Source organism: Cajanus cajan, chromosome 3, assembly GCF_000230855.2.
Source record: "Cajanus cajan strain Asha chromosome 3, NIPB_CcT2T_4, whole genome shotgun sequence".
NCBI classification, from domain to species: Eukaryota; Viridiplantae; Streptophyta; class Magnoliopsida; order Fabales; family Fabaceae; genus Cajanus; species Cajanus cajan.
The window spans coordinates 36,475,028-36,494,526 of record NC_138519.1 but is presented as its reverse complement, the minus strand read 5'-3'; the positions used below and the strand labels follow the sequence as shown (position 1 = coordinate 36,494,526).

The window sequence follows — 19,499 nt, the reverse complement described above, 5'->3', positions numbered from 1 at the left end:
CACATAGAGTCTCTTGAGAGTGGTGCTTGGATAGGCCATTGATTATGAGAGTGGTGCTCAGATAAGCCACTAGTTTTGGGTGAGAGTGGTGGTCAGGTAGGCCACTATTTTAGGTGAGTCTCCTCTAAGTCCTTAACTAGTGTTGGAGCGGGGTATGAGGTCGAGGGTTATTCCTTTAACCAAGTACTCGGGAAGGTGCGTGGATCCTTGCGGATAGTTGGTGGGTGAACTCCACAATTGACTTGGTAATGCATGCCAAGGTCGTGGTAAGTCTGTACCCAGCTGTGCTATACCCACTACTACAAGATGCATATTCTACATCAGTTCTCTAAAGTCATCTACATCGGTTCTAAAACTGATGTAGAATAAAGCGACATAGAAAATGTATACATTTTTACATCGATTCTAAAACTGATGTAGATTTAAGCATAAATCTACATTGGTTCTCTGGACAACCAATGTAGATTTATGCTTAAATCTACATCGGTTTTCTTGAGAACCGATGTAGATTGCATTTTTTTTTAAAAAAATCATGCTTATTTTAGAACCCAGAAGATTGAATCCAGAAGAAATATTTCAAAAGCAACAGAAAAAAATGGCTGACTAATGTTCAAACTGAAAACAAACAATTAAAATTAACAGCTTGTGTGTTGCACTGGGATCCCAAACTTCTAGCATGCTGAATACATTGCTTCTTTTGTTCATCTTCGTCTAAGTTTGCACTGTCCATATCCATAGTCGTTGCCTTAAATTCTGCATAGCTTATCCATACCTTCAAGTGCTTTGTTCGATCAATAAGCCTTTCATAAAGTGCTCTTGCTCTCTCAAATTCTCCCTCAGCAGTCTCAAAGTCAATTATGCCTGTTTTGTATTCACAAAGTTAGATATATTATGACCAATATTTTTAGTTATCAAGGTATGTAGTACAAAACAACAATAAAAGTCACAGAAGGAATGATAAATCAGAATGATGAAAAATGGAGACTATCACACACCATATTTAGATTTTTATGTGGCAATTGGCCCCTTAAACTAAGTCACGATATATGTGGGAGTTGCTAATATACATCCACTCAGTTAATTTTTTAAGTGTTGATTAATAATATCAAAGATTTCGTTGCTAACAAAGTAACAACGTAGTTCCAAACACATGCAATACAAAAGAGAAAATATAGAAACTTCCACCTGATCATCTACTAGAAATATCTATTAACAATACTTTGACAGTAATTCTTGTATACCCCTAAAATTGTCCGGGTCGGAAATAAAACTCGAAGACCCTCAAAGATCGAAGGAAAGTCAGCCAGAAGGACTCCTAGAAGACCATAGGATGGCTATCTGTAGGTTTAGAGGTCTTAGAGTAGCTTAAAATAAGGAAGTGGAGGGAATGAAGCCCAATACGGCCGTACTAAACTTAATACGGCCGTATTGAAGCTTCAAAACGGCCGCAGTGAACTCAATACGGCGTATTGAAGTTTCTGAAACTTCAATACGGCCGTACTGAAATCAATACGGCTGTATTGAAGCTTCAATACAGCCGCAGTGAACACAATACGGGCGTATTGAAATTTCTGAATTTCAATACGGCCGTATTGAACTCAATACGGCCGTATTGAAGTTCAAAAATTTCAATACGGCCGTATTGATTCTGTAGCCCGTATTGCGCCTATTCCCTATAAATATGACGTCAATTGGACGTCATTACACACTTTGGAACATAGTTTCAACCCTCTCCTTGAGTATTCTGGGGTTTTTGAGCAGTGTTCTGCCCTAGAAATCACTCGGAGAGTTGATCCGACGAAGTTCTTGAGCCACGAGCCATTTTGCTTGAGGTTCGAACCTAGTCGAAGGGAAATCCTCCGGATTTCCATAGTTAAAATTTTATAGGAGGGAGCGAGCGGGCTTGTAGAGCGAGGGAACGCCAAAAAGCTTCCCAGTTTTACTCGAAATATATAAAAGCACGCTTCAAAGGTTTCTTCTTAAATCCTTCCTTTTACTGCTTTCTGTGTGCATATTAAAAATTGTCATCATGTAGATATCTAAAGTATAATCGCTTATAATAAATAGGGGTAATTTAGTAATTTTATATTGTTATTTTAGAAATAATCTGTCATAGGGAACCCGAAAGGGGCGCTGTGGGGTGCTAACACCTTCCTCACGCGTAACCGACTCCCTTACCCGACTCTGGTTCTAATGGCCGAAGTCGATTTTTGAATCGATTGCCTTATCCCTTTTTCCAATGTTTTGAGTAAAACATTGGTGGCGACTCCAAAGAACCCTCCTTTTACGAAAACCGCTAATCCATGGAGGGTCCCGCTTGGGATTAACATGGATTGGTGAGCCTTTTAATAAAATTGCTCGTTTGACGAGGTCTCAGTTTGAGAATAAGTCATTCTAGCAATCCACATTTTTAAACAAATAAACGAGTCCAACCATCCTTCGCGAATGCCGAAAGCCCGTTTAGGGCCGGTGGCGACAGATGGCGACTCCACTGGGGAAGCCTCGAGAGTCAGTCCCATTTAGTGACAGATTGTTTTTAACAAATAATAGTTAAAATTACTTCATTACCCCTTGTTTGTATGATAACATGTTTTATCTATTTGGCTTTAAATAACTGTTGTATGTTTAAATTTTTGCAATTGTTTGAAATACAAACTGTACACAAACCTTTGCACACAACAGTTCCCTCTATACCCGGGGGCATGAGTGATTAACCATAGGGAGTGGATGTTAGTACGGCCGGTTGTCGAATGGGTCTATAGGTGCCCGTAGACCGTTGTCGGAAAACATCACTCAAGGTGATAACCATGAACTCGAGTCCGACAGTGCATTGGAGCTTTCCATCGACTTACGACGAGAGGAATTGGGTCCCTATAATGGGGGCACCTTGGGGGCCTCAGACCGGTGAGAACAGTTAGAACCACCTTGAATATGCACTTTTCTGCAGGAGACCCCTACCTCGTGATTCGCTCGTGACTGTTCATGGATGAGTGAATTGTTTGTGCATTGTTTATGTGAAATTGTTTGAGCATACATTGCATTTCTTTAAACATACAACATTCCTATTCTTTTAAAATAAAAATAAATAGGAATAAGAATCTTCCATTGCATGGTGTTAACATCTACCTTCATCACATTCATGTAGGTAGTTTCCCTTTTCACCCAAAAAATACAAAAAATATATAAAATAAAAAAATACCCAAAAAAAGAAAAAAAGGGTTATTTATCCAAACCAAGCAATATCATGCATCATCTTAGGAACATCAAACATGATAATGCTTAGTTGAATAAACACAATGCATGCATATTCATCGCCATCATCTCATATCATGCATTCTTATCAAAGATCATGGAGGGATCTAGGTTTGCATTTCATACATCCCTCCTAGTAATTCATTAATAAACGTTAATAAAAAAGAAAGAAATAATCGATGCGTATGTTCAAGATGGATCGCACGCCATTTGTTATTAACTGTAAGCCAACAACCGCGCCAAGCGAGCGCACATCAACTCCGTTGTTGGTAATCAAGACGAATAAAGGGGAAGGTCCAACACCATTAAGGATCACTGCTCCAAGACCTTTCCCCTACGAATTGAATAAGGCTGTGCCGTGGATATACGACATCCACTCTTCTGCCGACAGCGATATCTCCAACATCGCTGGACTTGGGGGCATGACTAGGAGTGGTAGGATCTACACTCCCGATGATCTTCATAACAAAGCCCCCAAGAATAAAGAAAAAGAAGAAAAGAAAACCGAGGAAAAAGAATCCGAGGAGGAGACTGACAAGCTGTTAAAATTTATCCGACAGAGCGAGTACTCCATCGTGGATCAACTTCATAGGACGCCAGCAAAGATTACGCTGTTGTCGTTGATCCTATGCTCCGAACCGTATCGGCAAGCTCTGTTGAAAGTCTTGAACGAGGCATACATGTCGCACACTATCTCCCAAGACGAGTTTGAGGGGATTGTTAGTCACATCAAGGCTAATGATCACCTCACCTTCATCGATGAAGAAATCCCCGCCGAGGGATCAAACCACAACAAGCCCTTGCACATCTCTATAAAGTGCAAGGAGTATCACATCGCTAAAGTCTTGGTAGATAATGGATCTTCCTTGAACGTAATGCCAAAAAGAGCGCTCGAGCAAGTGGCAATCAAGGGAATCCAAATGCGCCCGAGCAACATGATCGTTCGAGCCTTCGATGGATCTAAAAGAGAAGTGGTGGGAGAGATCAATCTTCCAATCCAAATTGGACCCACTATCTTCAACGTCGAATTTCAAGTGATGGACATCACTCCCGCATACAGCTGTCTCCTCGGCCGACCTTGGATTCATGATGCGAAAGCTGTTCCTTCTACGCTCCACCAGAAAGTCAAGTTCATAATGGGTGACAAGCTGGTGACCGTGCAAGCTGAAGATGACATACTCATCAGCAAGCCATCCACCATACCTTATGTGGATGCAGCAGAGGAAGCTTTGGAAACCGCCTTCCAAGCATTGGAAATTGCCAATGTTGAAGCGTTTCCCCGAGAAATGAAGAAGGTAGCTCATATGCTCACAAAGAACGGATACTTGCCAGAACAAGGATTAGGCAAGGACTCCCAAGGAATCCCGGAGCTACCCATTATCAAGGACAATCCGGGAAAACAAGGGTTAGGATACAACCCTGTTAAAGATCAAAGAACGAAGAGGAATCAAGATCCTTCTCGACGTTCTTTAAGCCAGATCTTTAGGAAGGCCGGTTCACAAGCGTCAAGGCCGGTCGTCGTCGTCAAAATGTTTTTCTCCTTCCGATAGGGATGTATAGACTCAGTGACTATTAGAGATCACTCCTCGGGGACAGCCCGACCCCCGAGCCTCGATAGGGCACATGTTTCCATTATGATTATAATAAAATCATTCTTCATTAATTCTTTATTGCTTCTTTTCTCGCTTGCAATAAAATTCTAGACCACATTATTTTAACCCTGTTTGAATAAACATGAATGAGGTTAAAATCATCTTAATAATAATAAACCCACATCATTTTTATGTGGAAGTGTGTGTGACAGCTTGGAGCACCTTTTTCTTGGCCTCAATAAGTGCCATCATGGATAAAGAAATCCTAAAGATAATAAGCTCGACAGGAAACCCAAAAAGGGGACTGCGCAAAAATAAGAGCAAAAGACCCGCTAGGAATCCCACAAAAGGGTGACCTAGGCAAAAGTTAGGGTTACAAAATGAAGACAAAAACCCGCTAGGAATCCCACGAAAAGGGGACCTAGGCAAAAGTTAGGGTTGAAAAAATGAACAAAGACAAAAGCCCGCTAAGACATCACAAATGGGTGTTTTAGGCAAAAGTTAGGGCCGTCAAAAAAGAAAAACAAAATAAATCCATGATGGTACCATCAATTGAATTCAACAAGGGGCTCAAGAAAAGCTATCCAAGTTGTCAAAGCACAATCATTAATAACAAAGATGTGCTTAACCTCATAAGTGTTTAATCGAACAAACCTAAACATTTAAGCCTACCATTGGCCAGCCATTCTTACAAAATCCATTTTTCAAAAAATAAAATAATCCCCTCTAAAACACAAACTTTTGAAAAATATACCCTTTCCTTCTTTTCTCTCTTGTCCCAACGATTTTTGAATAATCTAGTGGAAACATGGAGATATAGTGGTCAATAGGAGGGTTGACACATCTTCTAAAGAAAGGGAAGGATCATTTGGTTGATGACACCAAATCTCAAATATAATACACATCATTCCTCGGTTACAGAAGTCGGCAGCGCACAGTCCGTCTGGAGGAATGGCAAAAATCCAAATAGAAAAATGCATCGGTTAATTCTTTTGAAAAATGAATCAAATAGAATTAGGTGCATCATACTGCATACATGCATACAGATGATAGGTGTACTGGAAGATCACTTATTCTCTGTTTATTGAAAAAACAAAAAATATAAACTTCAGAAAAACAATACGCCCGTATCATGTTCAGTACGCCCGTACCAAAATTAGGGTTATGAACAAATTTTCAACTCAATACGGGCGTACTGAAATGGATGCGGCCGTATTGGCCATAAAGAAATTTTCAAAGACCTCGTCATGAGGCAACCACATAAAATAGAAAAAATAGAAAAATTGCTTGTGTATGACAGCAGCAAGCAAAATGCAAAGATTTAGAAAATCAACAGCGTCATACAGAATAACTGAGCCTGGAGAGGCTTGCCGAAAGAATACTCTCAGAATAACTGAGCCTGGAGAGGCTTGCCGAAAGAATACTCTCAGAATAACTGAGCCTGGAGAGGCTTGCCAAAACAATACTCTCTCAAAATAACTGAGCCTGGAGAGGCTTGCCGAAATAATACTCTCTCAAAATAACTGAGCCTGGAGAGGCTCGCCGAAATAATACTCTCTCAGAATAATTGAGCCTGGAGAGGCTCGCCGAAATAATACTCTCTCAGAATAACTGAGACATTTCTGTACAGAAAAAGCCGAAAAACAACAGAAAAGGCAAAAATACAGAAAAAGCCAAAAAATGACAAAAAAAGGCAAAAAAAAAAAATACAGAAAAAGCCAAAAACGACAAAAAAGGCAAAAAAATTTAGAAAATCAATCGCCTCATACAAAATAATTGAGCCTGGAGAGGCTCGCCGAAATAATACTCCTTCAGAATAACTGAGCCTGGAGAGGCTCGCCGAAATAATACTCTCTCAGAATAACTGAGCCTGGAGAGGCTTGCAGAAATAATACTTCCTCAGAATAACTAAAGCCTGGAGAGGCTTGCAGAAATAATACTCCCCAACTGTACAGAATAATTGAGCCTGGAGAGGCTCGCAGAAATAATACTCCCCAGAGAAACCTCAACTCAAGCTCACGGAACGAATCCCCAGCGAGAGCTATCAAAGCAAGATCGACGACATTCCCAATGGAAGCACGATCACCCAAGCAGTATATCTAGTCAAAGGACTTAAAACTTCCTCAGTGGAAGATAGCTCTCTGACTCAAGCGCTGAGTGAGGCTAAGCCTGCAGAGGCTTCCTAAATAATACTCTGGGATACATAAGATCCCACATTCCCCAGTCGCCTACTCAGAGGCATCCCTGCAAAAGGAGAAAAATCAAAAAAAACATCAATAACCATTCCCCAAGCGGAATTTGGCACTCAGCCGAACACTGAACTTCAAATCCCCAGTCGCCTACTCAAGAGGCACCCCTTCAAAAAGAGAAAAAATCAAAAAGATCAATAACCATTCCCCAAGAGGAATTCGGCATTCAGCCAATCATCAAACATCAAGATAATTCGCCTATTCAGAGGCACTCTTTCAAAAAAGAGAAAAAATCGAAAAGATCAATAATCATTCCCCAAGCGGAATCTGGCTTTTTAGCCAATCATTGAACGTCAAGCTGATACGCCTAACAGAAGAGGCTAATCAAAATCAACGACAGAATCCCCAGCGGATAACAGCCTACACAGAGGCGACAAAAATCAGAAAACCCAAAAGAGATACCCGAATAAAGATAACCGGGATACTCCACCAACGTCAAAGGACGTCAGCCAAACATAAGGCATCGCTCAATTCAAGAAGAGCATCTGTGTCTACACCCCAAGGAAACAGAAATTCCTCAATGGGTACCAACAACGCAATGCAAGTTGGGGCACAGGAACCTATGAATGACTGCACATCCCCTAGACGGATCCCTGCGTTATCCAGCCCTCAGCGGCACAAAATCAGAAAAACCGTCGAAGCAGCATCGTGGACTGTGGAGACAAAATCATCTCAAAGCCTAAAAGGCAATACTCAGCTACCCAGTTGTCGAGAGCACCGAGGTATGCACAAGCCTGAGAGGCAATACCCAGCTACCCAGTTGTCGAGAGCACCGAGGTATGCACAAGCCTGGAGAGGCAATACTCAGCTACCCAGTTGTCGAGAGCACCGAGGTATGCACAAGCCTGGAGAGGCAATACTCAGCTACCCAATTGTCGAGAGCACCGAGGTATGCACAAGCCTGAGAGGCAATACTCAGCTGCCCAGTTGTCGAGAGCACCGAGGTATGCACAAGCCTGAGAGGCAATACCCAGCTACCCAGTTGTCGAGAGCACCGAGGTATGCACAAGCCTGAGAGGCAATACTCAGATACCCAGTTGTCGAGAGCACCGAGGTATACACAAGCCTGAGAGGCAATACTCTGCTACCCAGTTGTCGAGAGCACCGAGGTATGCATGAGCCTGGAGAGGCGACGACTAATACTCACCCTGGAGAGGGCAAACTCAACCTGGAGAGGCTACTCAACAATTTTCCGCCGGAAGACGCTACAAGTCAGAAGGTTGGCACATCACCCGGACAATTGGGTCAACTCCTTTACTTGTCAGCCGGTACACCAAAAGGCCGTTTGACTAAGTAAAGGGGGGGCAGCTGTAGACCCCTAAAATTGTCCGGGTCGGAAATAAAACTCGAAGACCCTCAAAGATCGAAGGAAAGTCAGCCAGAAGGACTCCTAGAAGACCATAGGATGGCTATCTGTAGGTTTAGAGGTCTTAGAGTAGCTTAAAATAAGGAAGTGGAGGGAATGAAGCCCAATACGGCCGTACTAAACTTAATACGGCCGTATTGAAGCTTCAAAACGGCCGCAGTGAACTCAATACGGCGTATTGAAGTTTCTGAAACTTCAATACGGCCGTACTGAAATCAATACGGCCGTATTGAAGCTTCAATACAGCCGCAGTGAACTCAATACGGGCGTATTGAAATTTCTGAATTTCAATACGGCCGTATTGAACTCAATACGGCCGTATTGAAGTTCAAAAATTTCAATACGGCCGTATTGATTCTGTAGCCCGTATTGCGCCTATTCCCTATAAATATGACGTCAATTGGAAGTCATTACACACTTTGGAACATAGTTTCAACCCTCTCCTTGAGTATTCTGGGGTTTTTGAGCAGTGTTCTGCCCTAGAAATCACTCGGAGAGTTGATCCGACGAAGTTCTTGAGCCACGAGCCATTTTGCTTGAGGTTCGAACCTAGTCGAAGGGAAATCCTCCGGATTTCCATAGTTAAAATTTTATAGGAGGGAGCGAGCGGGCTTGTAGAGCGAGGGAACGCCAAAAAGCTTCCCAGTTTTACTCGAAATATATAAAAGCACGCTTCAAAGGTTTCTTCTTAAATCCTTCCTTTTACTGCTTTCTGTGTGCATATTAAAAATTGTCATCATGTAGATATCTAAAGTATAATCGCTTATAATAAATAGGGGTAATTTAGTAATTTTATATTGTTATTTTAGAATAATCTGTCATAGGGAACCCGAAAGGGGCGCTGTGGGGTGCTAACACCTTCCTCACGCGTAACCGACTCCCTTACCCGACTCTGGTTGTAATGGCCGAAGTCGATTTTTGAATCGATTGCCTTATCCCTTTTTCCAATGTTTTGAGTAAAACATTGGTGGCGACTCCAAAGAACCCTCCTTTTACGAAAATCGCTAATCCATGGAGGGTCCCGCTTGGGATTAACATGGATTGGTGAGCCTTTTAATAAAATTGCTCGTTTGACGAGGTCTCAGTTTGAGAATAAGTCATTCTAGCAATCCACATTTTTAAACAAATAAACGAGTCCAACCATCCTTCGCGAATGCCGAAAGCCCGTTTAGGGCCGGGTGGCGACAATTCTCCCCATTTTTATTCAACTTCTTTTGTGTTAATACATTATAAAAATAGAAAATAATGTGCATATACTTAGTCAATGTGTTTTGAGCACAAATTCTGAGCCCAAAAACAACAAGAATGTAAACGTCAAAACACAAGATTATATTCATCAAATGCCTTAATCACTTGTAGTTTTGTAAAATCAATTTTTTTTCCTTCATCACCTATTTTTCCATTGGTTTTAGGATAAGGCTCCATAAATTGATCTTTATATTTAAGAAAAAATCTACCCAACCTATTTCCATAATTTCCCTTTCCATTAAAACCCACAAATTAAGTAAATTCCTGTGCTGCATCAAGAATGAATCAAGCAGTTTAAGTTTGTCCAGGCATGTTTCTTGCACAAGAAATAAATGTGTGTACCTTCCACAACAGTTCAGGCATGTCCAATGCTGGTTGGGAAATTGCAAGCTCAAAAGAATCACTACCCTGACAGCATGCTAAAAGTATGGGATACCATTCCATGCTTGATCCATCTCACTCGACAGCATGACAGAAGAATCACTACCCTAACAAATTAGATAAGCACTATGGCTTACTGTACATTTTAAAACAAATAACTTCATTATTTTTTTTTTGTTACTAACAAAAAAAAAATAGTTAATTTAAGAGTTTCAATTATCATTTTTGTTTTAAATATGTTTTCCAACATTCTCCCAATAAAAATTTTGGCCATCTCGGTTGCATGACAAATGTTCCTCAAATGTGTCTGTCATAAACTATAAAAGCCCGTGATTGACATGGTTGTAGAAGCTACTATTTTTTCCGGTTATACAACAATAAAACCTTGCCGATATATACACATGCTAAAGGTATAGCAGCTACAAGATATTGTTAATCATCATCAGAAGACAATTTTTTTCCTTTTCCATTTGTAAGAAGCTTCCAAGATCTTGAGATTTGTTGTCTGGGTTTCCTCTGGGAATAAATAGTCGATGAATTCTTCAATTTTGCAAACCAAATTAACAGGAATAAACAAACCCCATGCATACTTCAACATGCCTAAAACAAATAATAGGTGAGGCTGTACAAACCAGAATTTTAGAGAATATGAATCCTCTGACTTCTTGGCTAAGATCTTCAGTGTGGGGATCCTCCAAAGTCACACCTGAAACCCACAACAACATTAATAAGGGAATTATTCAAGTCATAATAACAACACCCATTTCACTATCCAATTCCAACATACACTTACACTACTTATCTTTCTTCTCCTCAATTATTATCTTCACAAAACAAGGTCTTACAATTGCAACAAACCTTAAAAAGCCCAAACATGAATAGCATGTTGTTGGAATGGAATTCAATTAACCTGGGATAAGGGGAACCTTTGATGGGTTTCTGCCCATACTTTCTCCATGCCCATGAATCCGAGGGTGGGGTGTTGCTTTCTCCTTTTAGCCTACACCTTTCTGTCTCCTTGATTGGGATTTGCACTACCCTTTTCTGTATTGGCCTCCTGCGCAATTCAACATAACCAATTCCCATTTTCTCCCAATCACATAATTAATCAATTGCTCTTTCAACAACCATACCTATACTAAGGATGTCTTTGCTTTTCCATTCAAATTCAAACTCTTTTGTCTAATTCTTAGCTGAGTCTCATCGTAAATTAAATTTATAAACTTTAATTCAAATATGTTCTAAGAGATAAAAAGTGATGTAAATTCAGGGTGATGTTACATACATAGAAATATCATTGTTAATTGATTCCTAGTAAAGTTTCAATTTTAAACGAAAGGTATAGTTATTTTAGGTACGAACCTTCTCTTAGATGAAGAAGTGGGGGAGGTGACTAAGCCATCGATGTTGAGCACAATGGAAGAAGGAGGGGAGTCTGCAATATTGTTTTCTTGAGATGCATCTGTGTCTTCTTGTTCGTTGATGGTGTAGGATGGTTTGCTGTTGTTGTTGAACTTACTATCTGTTTCCAAAATCAATAGTCAAAGCAGCTTCTTCAACTGGAAGTTCAGCACCTTCTTCCACCCATGTCTTCAGCTTCTCATCATAATAGAACTTGTTTTTCTCACCCAATTTGGCCTACATACAAAGTAGAATAAGAACCATTTGAACAGGCACAATCAGAAGCCCTCTTTCAAGAGATGAACTGCGCTCACAACCCCTCTTTTGTCCTTCCGAAACACCCTCTGTTTCGTTGGGTGCATCAATAGCACCGACAATGCCATCGTGGAACCTTCTTTCTCCTTCATGCCCTTCCCATCCAACATCTTGTTCAAACCCGAAACGCATCCCAATTCCCTCATCTTCTTCCGCACTTTGTTACTGTTCATCCCCAACGCGTGAACCGCCCTCGCCGCCGAAACCCTAACTGCCAGCACCTCGCAACTCAACACCCCCACCACCCTCTGCACAAACCCTTCCGCCAAATGTCGCACCATCTCCATCGCAACTTCTAGACTCGCAATAGGAACACCGGAGTCCCAGTAATTCTTCAAGCACTTCACACCACCTTCCTTCACTACTGAAACCCTCAACTACTGGAGGAGGTGGTTGAGGAGGAGGAGGCCTTCCGCGAGGAGAATGTTTTTGGCAGTTTTGACGGTGGAAACTCTAGAAATGGCGGCAATGGTTTTTTCCTTCATTTCGGAGGGGAATCGAGTAGGCGACGAGCACGGGAACGATGCCCTGGGCCACGGCTATGGTGATGTTTTTGTCGTCTTCGAGGCGGATCTATTGGAGGCGAAGATGAATACCGGAAGAGCAGAGGCAGTGAGCGAATAACATGGTTGCCAGCGGAAGGGTTTGGGTGTGGTTGGAGGCTGACGGCGTGGGAAGGGTTTGGGTGTGGTTGGAGGCGGACGACATTGAAAGGGTAGTGTGCCTTCGCGCAGGGTGAATATTAGGGTCTCATTTCTACATCGGTCCTAAGCAAAACCGATGTAGAACAACTCCCGGATTTCATTTCTACATCGGTCAATCATAAACCTGATGTAGAATTTCTCATATTTACATCGTTTCTCCTCCCAACCGATGTAAATATGTTTGTATTTTCTATTTATTTACAAGTTTGCCACTGCGTTTATGATTTACATCAGTTCTACTAGAACCGATGTAAATCTGACGATGATAAACAGTGTTTTTGTAGTAGTGACCTGACGATGGATCTAGACTTCTAATTGTGTAAGTGACATCATCCGAGTAAACCCGAGTGAGGCTTATATCCTATTTAGATGTGACCGAGCGGGCATATTGGGCGTGAAAACGGTTGGGGTGGTTTCGGTAGCATGGAATGTCACTTATACTGCTTTGTTGTTAGGGAGATCTCCTAGGTGTATGCGTGACGACGCATTAGATTATTGATATGCATTGATATCTGTCATGAGATGCATTTATTGCATGATTGTTAATATGATGAAGTGTGTGGTGTTTGGCTTCATGATTGGTAGATTGTATTTTATGCATGAGTAGTATTGGATAGAGTGTATGGTGTGACTCTATGAACATGATTGATAGTTGGATGATTGTGTAGTATAAATTATTGTTTTGTACTTGTATGATTGATTTTTGAACTCTAGCTTACCCTTTTGTTTCCATGTGGTGGAACTACGATGTTCATACTTGGTATGGGAGCAGGTCAGGGCTAGCTTCGAGTTGAGCTGACCGCTGCGTGTTGAGGAGTTTTGTCCTAGTGTTAGAGCTACCTTCTTAGGTAGCTGTTGGTTGTGCTTGATTGGCACTAGGGTGATGTTATTTTGGATGACTGTACATATATGATGTTATATTTTTGGTACATAGAACTTAATTATTTTATTCTTATATATATATGTCTATATGTATGAATTGTCCAATGTTTCTCTTAGTTCACTAGTAGTAGTGCGATTCCACTAAGTGTAGAGACCATGGCGGGTCGTTACACCACATCATTAGAACAGAAGGATGGAAATGAGTTTATAAACATACACAAAGTCTCCATTGGTAAGAGGCCTTTTGGAAGATAACCTAAAGCAAAACTATGAAGGCTTAGGTTTAAAGTAAACAATATCTTACGAATGTGGAGATATGTGTTATAGAACCCCAATGAATAACAAGCTATATATATATATGATCTCATAGGTATATTAAACTTTCTTTTTTGTCTTATTGTTTCTTTGTCGGATTGTTAGTGACTTGGCTGTTGCAAGGCTTGTGGGTGGCACCACCATTTTCTCTCAACCTTGGCATGTTACATTGTTAGACTTGCGTTTATCTTCTACACTATTCAAATAGTTTGGCATCTATGTTATGAGTGACACTCATGTCCATAGATTGTTCTGCACAAGGTGAATTGGAAAATTGCGTATTAGACTTTTGACAAACATATCAATTATCGCAAGTAGTAGAATAAACAAAGTTCAAGTATTGAAGTCACATGAACATCACTACAATTAATTAATCTAATTTAATGTTAATTAGAAATATATATTTAATTATTGGGTTAAGCCCAATAAATAAGTGTATTATGTTTTATGAGGTACTAATTAATTTAATATTAATTAATATATCTAATGAATGGATATTGAGTTTCGGTGTCAAAATTAGAAAAGAGAGGATCTCACTATCCTCTTATGAGTTTTGTAACTGTCTTTTTTTTTTTTTTTTTTAATTTTATTATTATTCAATTAACAGTGGTGATAGCGAGAACTTTGGTGAAAAGAGTTCTTAATATACATGAGTGAATCCGTGATCAACATTATCATAATAGATTTACTATGAAAATATCTATAAACGATAAGGAATTTATAGCATATAGTAAATATTAGTATTACTATAATACCCTGAATTGTATCCATTAAATAATTATATCAAAATTAACTTTATAACATCATGATTAAGAATATACATACATATATATATATATATATATATATATATATATATATATATATATTAGTCATTATATTAATTAGTATTTAAGTATATATATTATACAAATTAAATAATTATATATTTCAATATTTTAAAAAATTAATTAAATTCAATATATTTTAATAATTTAAAAAATATGTAAGTTATAAAATCGATCTAATATTTACTATTTTAATTATTTGAAATCATTTAGTGTGTTAAAGGACAGTGGTTATATTAAATAATTAAGTTGGTAATAATCGAAACCATAAAGTTATAAATATGTAGTTCCCAATGACTAACGAGAGATTAAAACCAAACGATTTTTGATTAAACGTAGACAAAATCTAAATTAAATTTTGATTCAAAACAATTCCTTCTTCCTTCTTACGATGCAAATGCTACTACAAAAAGCATATATAATTTGGTAGTATCATTAGACCAGGGCAATCTAGGTGGCTTCATTATAATTTAGGAAAAAGAAAGAAAAAGTACATAATTAGTTGATTAACTAGTATATATATATATATATATATATATATATATATTTCATGTCATTTCAAGTACTCTTTTAGTCCGAAAAGTTTCTGAATTCATTTCTGGAAGGAAACTTTTGGAACAGTATTAGTAACTGTTCCATGAGCATTGTTGGAAGAAGCATAGACTGGTTTTCTTGGTATCGAAGAGGCAATGTAAACATCATCGAATGTAATACCAAAACAACCCAATGTGCTACATGTTATGTCTATAGCCTTGTCACTAGCAGAGGTTCCACGAAATCCACGATAAGTCACTTCACTCACCATCACTGCTGTACCCTATATTTTGCCAAATTCAAAACATAATTGCAGTCAGTAATAAATATCAAACAAGGTAAAATCACAATAAATAATATGAATATACACATGTACATTTAAGTTTTTACCACTGGATTTGATCTTTTAACCCCATAGTTTTGATCTATAATTATTGGATTTTGAGCATTGTTTAGTATGATATGGTCGAATGTGATTTTTCTTGCAAAACCTGATCCACCCTGTGTAAAATTGAACAGTATTAGACAAACAATTAAATAGTGAACAAAAAAAAAAATTCTTTTTGTTCTACACACATGGAGAGAAAACGTAGCAACATTCTTAAATAATGATTTTTTTTTTATTAATGAGATTATAACTCCTTTTCATGTTGGCTCCAATTAGAATAAAGTACATCTAGCACGCTTAAGCTTACAATTGAACCCTATGTGCTTAAGAAAAGTATTGGACCACCTCAGTTAACAATTTTTTATTTTGATTCTTAGATAATAAATGAAACATTGTTAATCAAGAAATAAAATGCAATTAAAACAAACTCTTAATTATTGATTGAGATATTGATATACAAACGGCTAAATAATGTAATTTTATTTCTTACTTAGCAAGGTTTTACTTATTAGAGATAATGCGGTTCCATTTAGCTTGTGTTGGTTTCATATTTCAATTTATAGATCGAACTGAACCACATTTTTTAATTATAAAAATTAAAATTCAAGCAAGACTGCTAGTTTGTAGTTTTTTATTGACTTGTAATTTATTGTATCGATTTTCAGTTTGTTTGTGTAGATTAATTTATTAATTACTAGGATTCAAATAAAGTTTAGAGTTTAATGGACATGTAATATATATAACCAGAAGATTTATTTTATGCATTCAATTAACCAAAAAATTATCTGTGTAACGTATTTGAATAAAATTCTCAATAAAACAGTTACAAAAAATAAAATAAAAATAAATCAAATTTCAATAAGTTAAAATTAGTTGTTGAAAAAAGTAAATGAGATAAATTTTATGAGTTATTTTACACTTGAATTTACGGGATATAACTTATAAAATAGTCCTTATAAAAGTTAATAAATTTTTTTATACATAATGATATATGATTTTACCACAATATAAAAAATGTTTACACTATATATCAATATATATTATTTATTCTAAATTACATCCATGAATAATGAATATGTCAAAAAAATCATATGTATTTAACATTAATTAAATATATTTAATTTTTATTTATTCAAAAGATGAAAATATTTAAAGAAAATTGTATTTACTAATCCAACCTTATATATAGTTTATTCATTATTACTTACCGGCACTGTTTTAATTCTTGCTCCATTTGTAGTTCCAGTGAAGCTGCAGTTATATACATAAACCTCTTCAACGATCTCATGACCTCCATTTCTACCCAGACTACCAATGCTGATTGATTCATACGAATAAGAACAACAAAATTAAGCTGAAAATAAACTAAAATAAAATTAACGAAGATGTCATACTTGTATAAATAAACTAAAATATAATATTAGATAAACTAAGATATATTTAAATTATATAAACCTTATCCCATGGCCTGGTCCACAGAAAAGCCTAGTGGCATTGATGTTGGAGCAACCACCATTGATCGCAATACAATCATCACCTGTTTCAAAAGGTAATAAGGTAAATTAAAGTTTCACATGTAATTAATTTGTACAATTTATATTGAAAATTGTGTATTTTTTAGTTTAAATTACCGGTCGCTATAGTAGAATCTTCTATCGATATATATTTGGAACTAGCAATATCAAAGCCATCAGTGTTAGGACTGTGCTCAGGAGCAATAACATGCATATGAGTGAATCTTGCACCGTTGCAACCATCTATAGCTATGTGAGCTCCAGGACTGTTAGTGATTGTCAGAGAATTCACAATAAGACCATTACAAGAATGGAAACTCAAGGCCTGTATTACATATAAAAACATGAAAATTCTAGTTACAAGGTATTAAGAATAAAAATTTATAATTTGATTCATCTTGAAAGATATCAAAATATTGTGCCAAGAAAAATAACACTGCCTCATTTTTTGGCTGATTGCTAAAGGATAGAGAAAAATAATGATCAAAAAAATAGAGAAACAAAAGTAATGAATGTAATTTACTAGTGATGAGATAAGAAAGGAAAAGAAAAATATACATAGATAATGTGAGTAAATATTTATAATAAAATGGAAACAATTTTTGATAAGATTTTATTAATCCCCAATTCATGAATTAGTTTAAGGTAAAACTTTAGAATAATAGTGTAAAATCAAATAAAATTTTTAAAAAATAAATAAATTGGAATCTCAAAAAATAAGTTTATGTTTAATTCAATTTTACAAAATCAATTTATAAAGTAAAAATTATTTTATTTATATAATTTTTATTTATTTTATTATTAGTCGATGATATTATAAGACATAATCAAAATATAATTACCTTTATTTGTTCCTAATTATGATATTATTTAGTTTCTGAGTGATAGGATAAAATTTTGTTTCTTGATATTGGAAATGTTAGCTTTATTTCTCCTTTATAAAGTCATTTAATAAGATTTTTTTTTTTGTAAATTATTAAAAATAACATATTATCCTAACAAATTAGAAAACTATATATATATTAGTAAATCATAATAAATAAAGCTAATCCTACATGATTTTATGCCTAATAACAATTATAATACTTAAGTTGTCCTCAATACACTTCTTATGTCTAATATAATTTGAGGTTGATGCATTCATAAATATTAAAAGGTGATCCATCTAATTGATCAATAATAACTCTAATATTATTTTAGAATGTAAATTTAAGTCTAAACTAACATTATACAACTTACTTATAAGGAGAGGTCAGGTTGACTTCAACTTATATTCTTTTTTCTTATTTTATATTTAGTTGATGAGACTTAAATTTTTTTTAACATGAAATTTTATCTTTAAAGAAAAAAATATAAATAATTACAAAAATTATTGCCACTGCCTATAGGTGAATAGTGGTCGTAGAAATTTCAAAATAATTAATTAGTAAATATGAAAATAATAATGATTTAAATTTTATGGGGTGTCAAAATATATGTATAGTGAGAGCACAAAGTTTAGAATTTTATATTTCATACTATTGGGCGTTGACAGTTTTCGCATTTCTCCCACCAAGAAGAACCTTGGCCATCGATAGATCCTCCTTGCGCATCAATTGTTAGACCGTTTACATATGAGATCCTCAACCAACTTCCCTTATCACCAACCCATGCATTCATCGTAGGAGGAATTATTTTCCCTGCAAGCTGCAACAAACGGAAACAAAATAAAAATCAATCAATCAATCAATAAATATATTTCCATATTTTCTTCCTCTATTAAATATTTCCACCTTTTCATATTTGATAAAAAAAATAATAGTTAAATATTTTCTTATTTGATTTGATTTTTATCTTTTTCATCTAGCTATTACAAATTTCTATAAAAGTATTAATTTAATGCTAGCTAGATTTTATTTAATACATAAAAGGGGCATATTTTCAATGATAAAAATATTTAAACATTAGGCGTGCATACATACTTTTGTTACCATAATTTACACTATTAATATGAATATTGTACACTGTATGGTGAAAGACCCCGCAAATTATGTATATGTTGAGTAATTTATGCAATATATATATATATATATATATATATATATATATATATATATATATATATATATATATATATATATATATATATATCCTCCATCAAATAATAAATTATGGTAATTTGATCGAAAGTTGATTAAGGAACTATACCTTAATGAAAACATTTTTGGCCTTACAAGGACCACTCAGTTCTAATCTCCTCACGAAGAATACTTTTCCTGAAGGTATGAGTAGAGTTGCTGGCCCTGTCATTCCACACACATGTTGCCATGCACTTAAAATACCTGCAATCACTTAGAATATATAATATTAATATATTTTGGATCTTCATTTTTGCCTAATATGAATTTTTTTTTTAGTAAAGTATACTTGGAGATAGACTTCCCATTACATAAAAGAGTGGAATTTAATTTATCAGATGTATAAATTATTTTTTAAGAAAAATGGTAACACAGAGAAAGCAACATATACCTTTGAATCATCGGTTATGCCGT

General features: G+C 36.4%; 1 protein-coding gene and 1 long non-coding RNA gene across 3 annotated transcripts; both read right to left on the bottom strand.

The window, feature by feature from the left end:
• Positions 1-556: 556 nt before the first annotated feature.
• LOC145955747 (uncharacterized) lies at positions 557-12,613 on the bottom strand. Of its 2 annotated transcripts, XR_014432434.1 has the most exons (5): positions 11,451-12,613; positions 10,999-11,145; positions 10,721-10,794; positions 10,050-10,195; positions 557-861 (listed from the first exon to the last, which is right to left on the bottom strand). It is a non-coding gene; the product is annotated as an uncharacterized LOC145955747 (long non-coding RNA). The 2 variants fall into 2 exon arrangements; XR_014432433.1 differs by lacking the exons at positions 557-861; positions 10,050-10,195 and having other exon boundaries at positions 10,347-10,794; positions 11,451-12,598.
• Positions 12,614-15,087: 2,474 nt separating this feature from the next.
• LOC109792944 (putative polygalacturonase At3g15720) lies at positions 15,088-19,257 on the bottom strand. The gene is given in 6 exon segments (XM_083071837.1): positions 15,088-15,567; positions 16,663-16,771; positions 16,910-16,991; positions 17,086-17,293; positions 18,487-18,589; positions 19,151-19,257. Coding segments are annotated over 6 exon segments (732 nt in total). The 3' UTR covers positions 15,088-15,444.
• Positions 19,258-19,499: the final 242 nt, after the last annotated feature.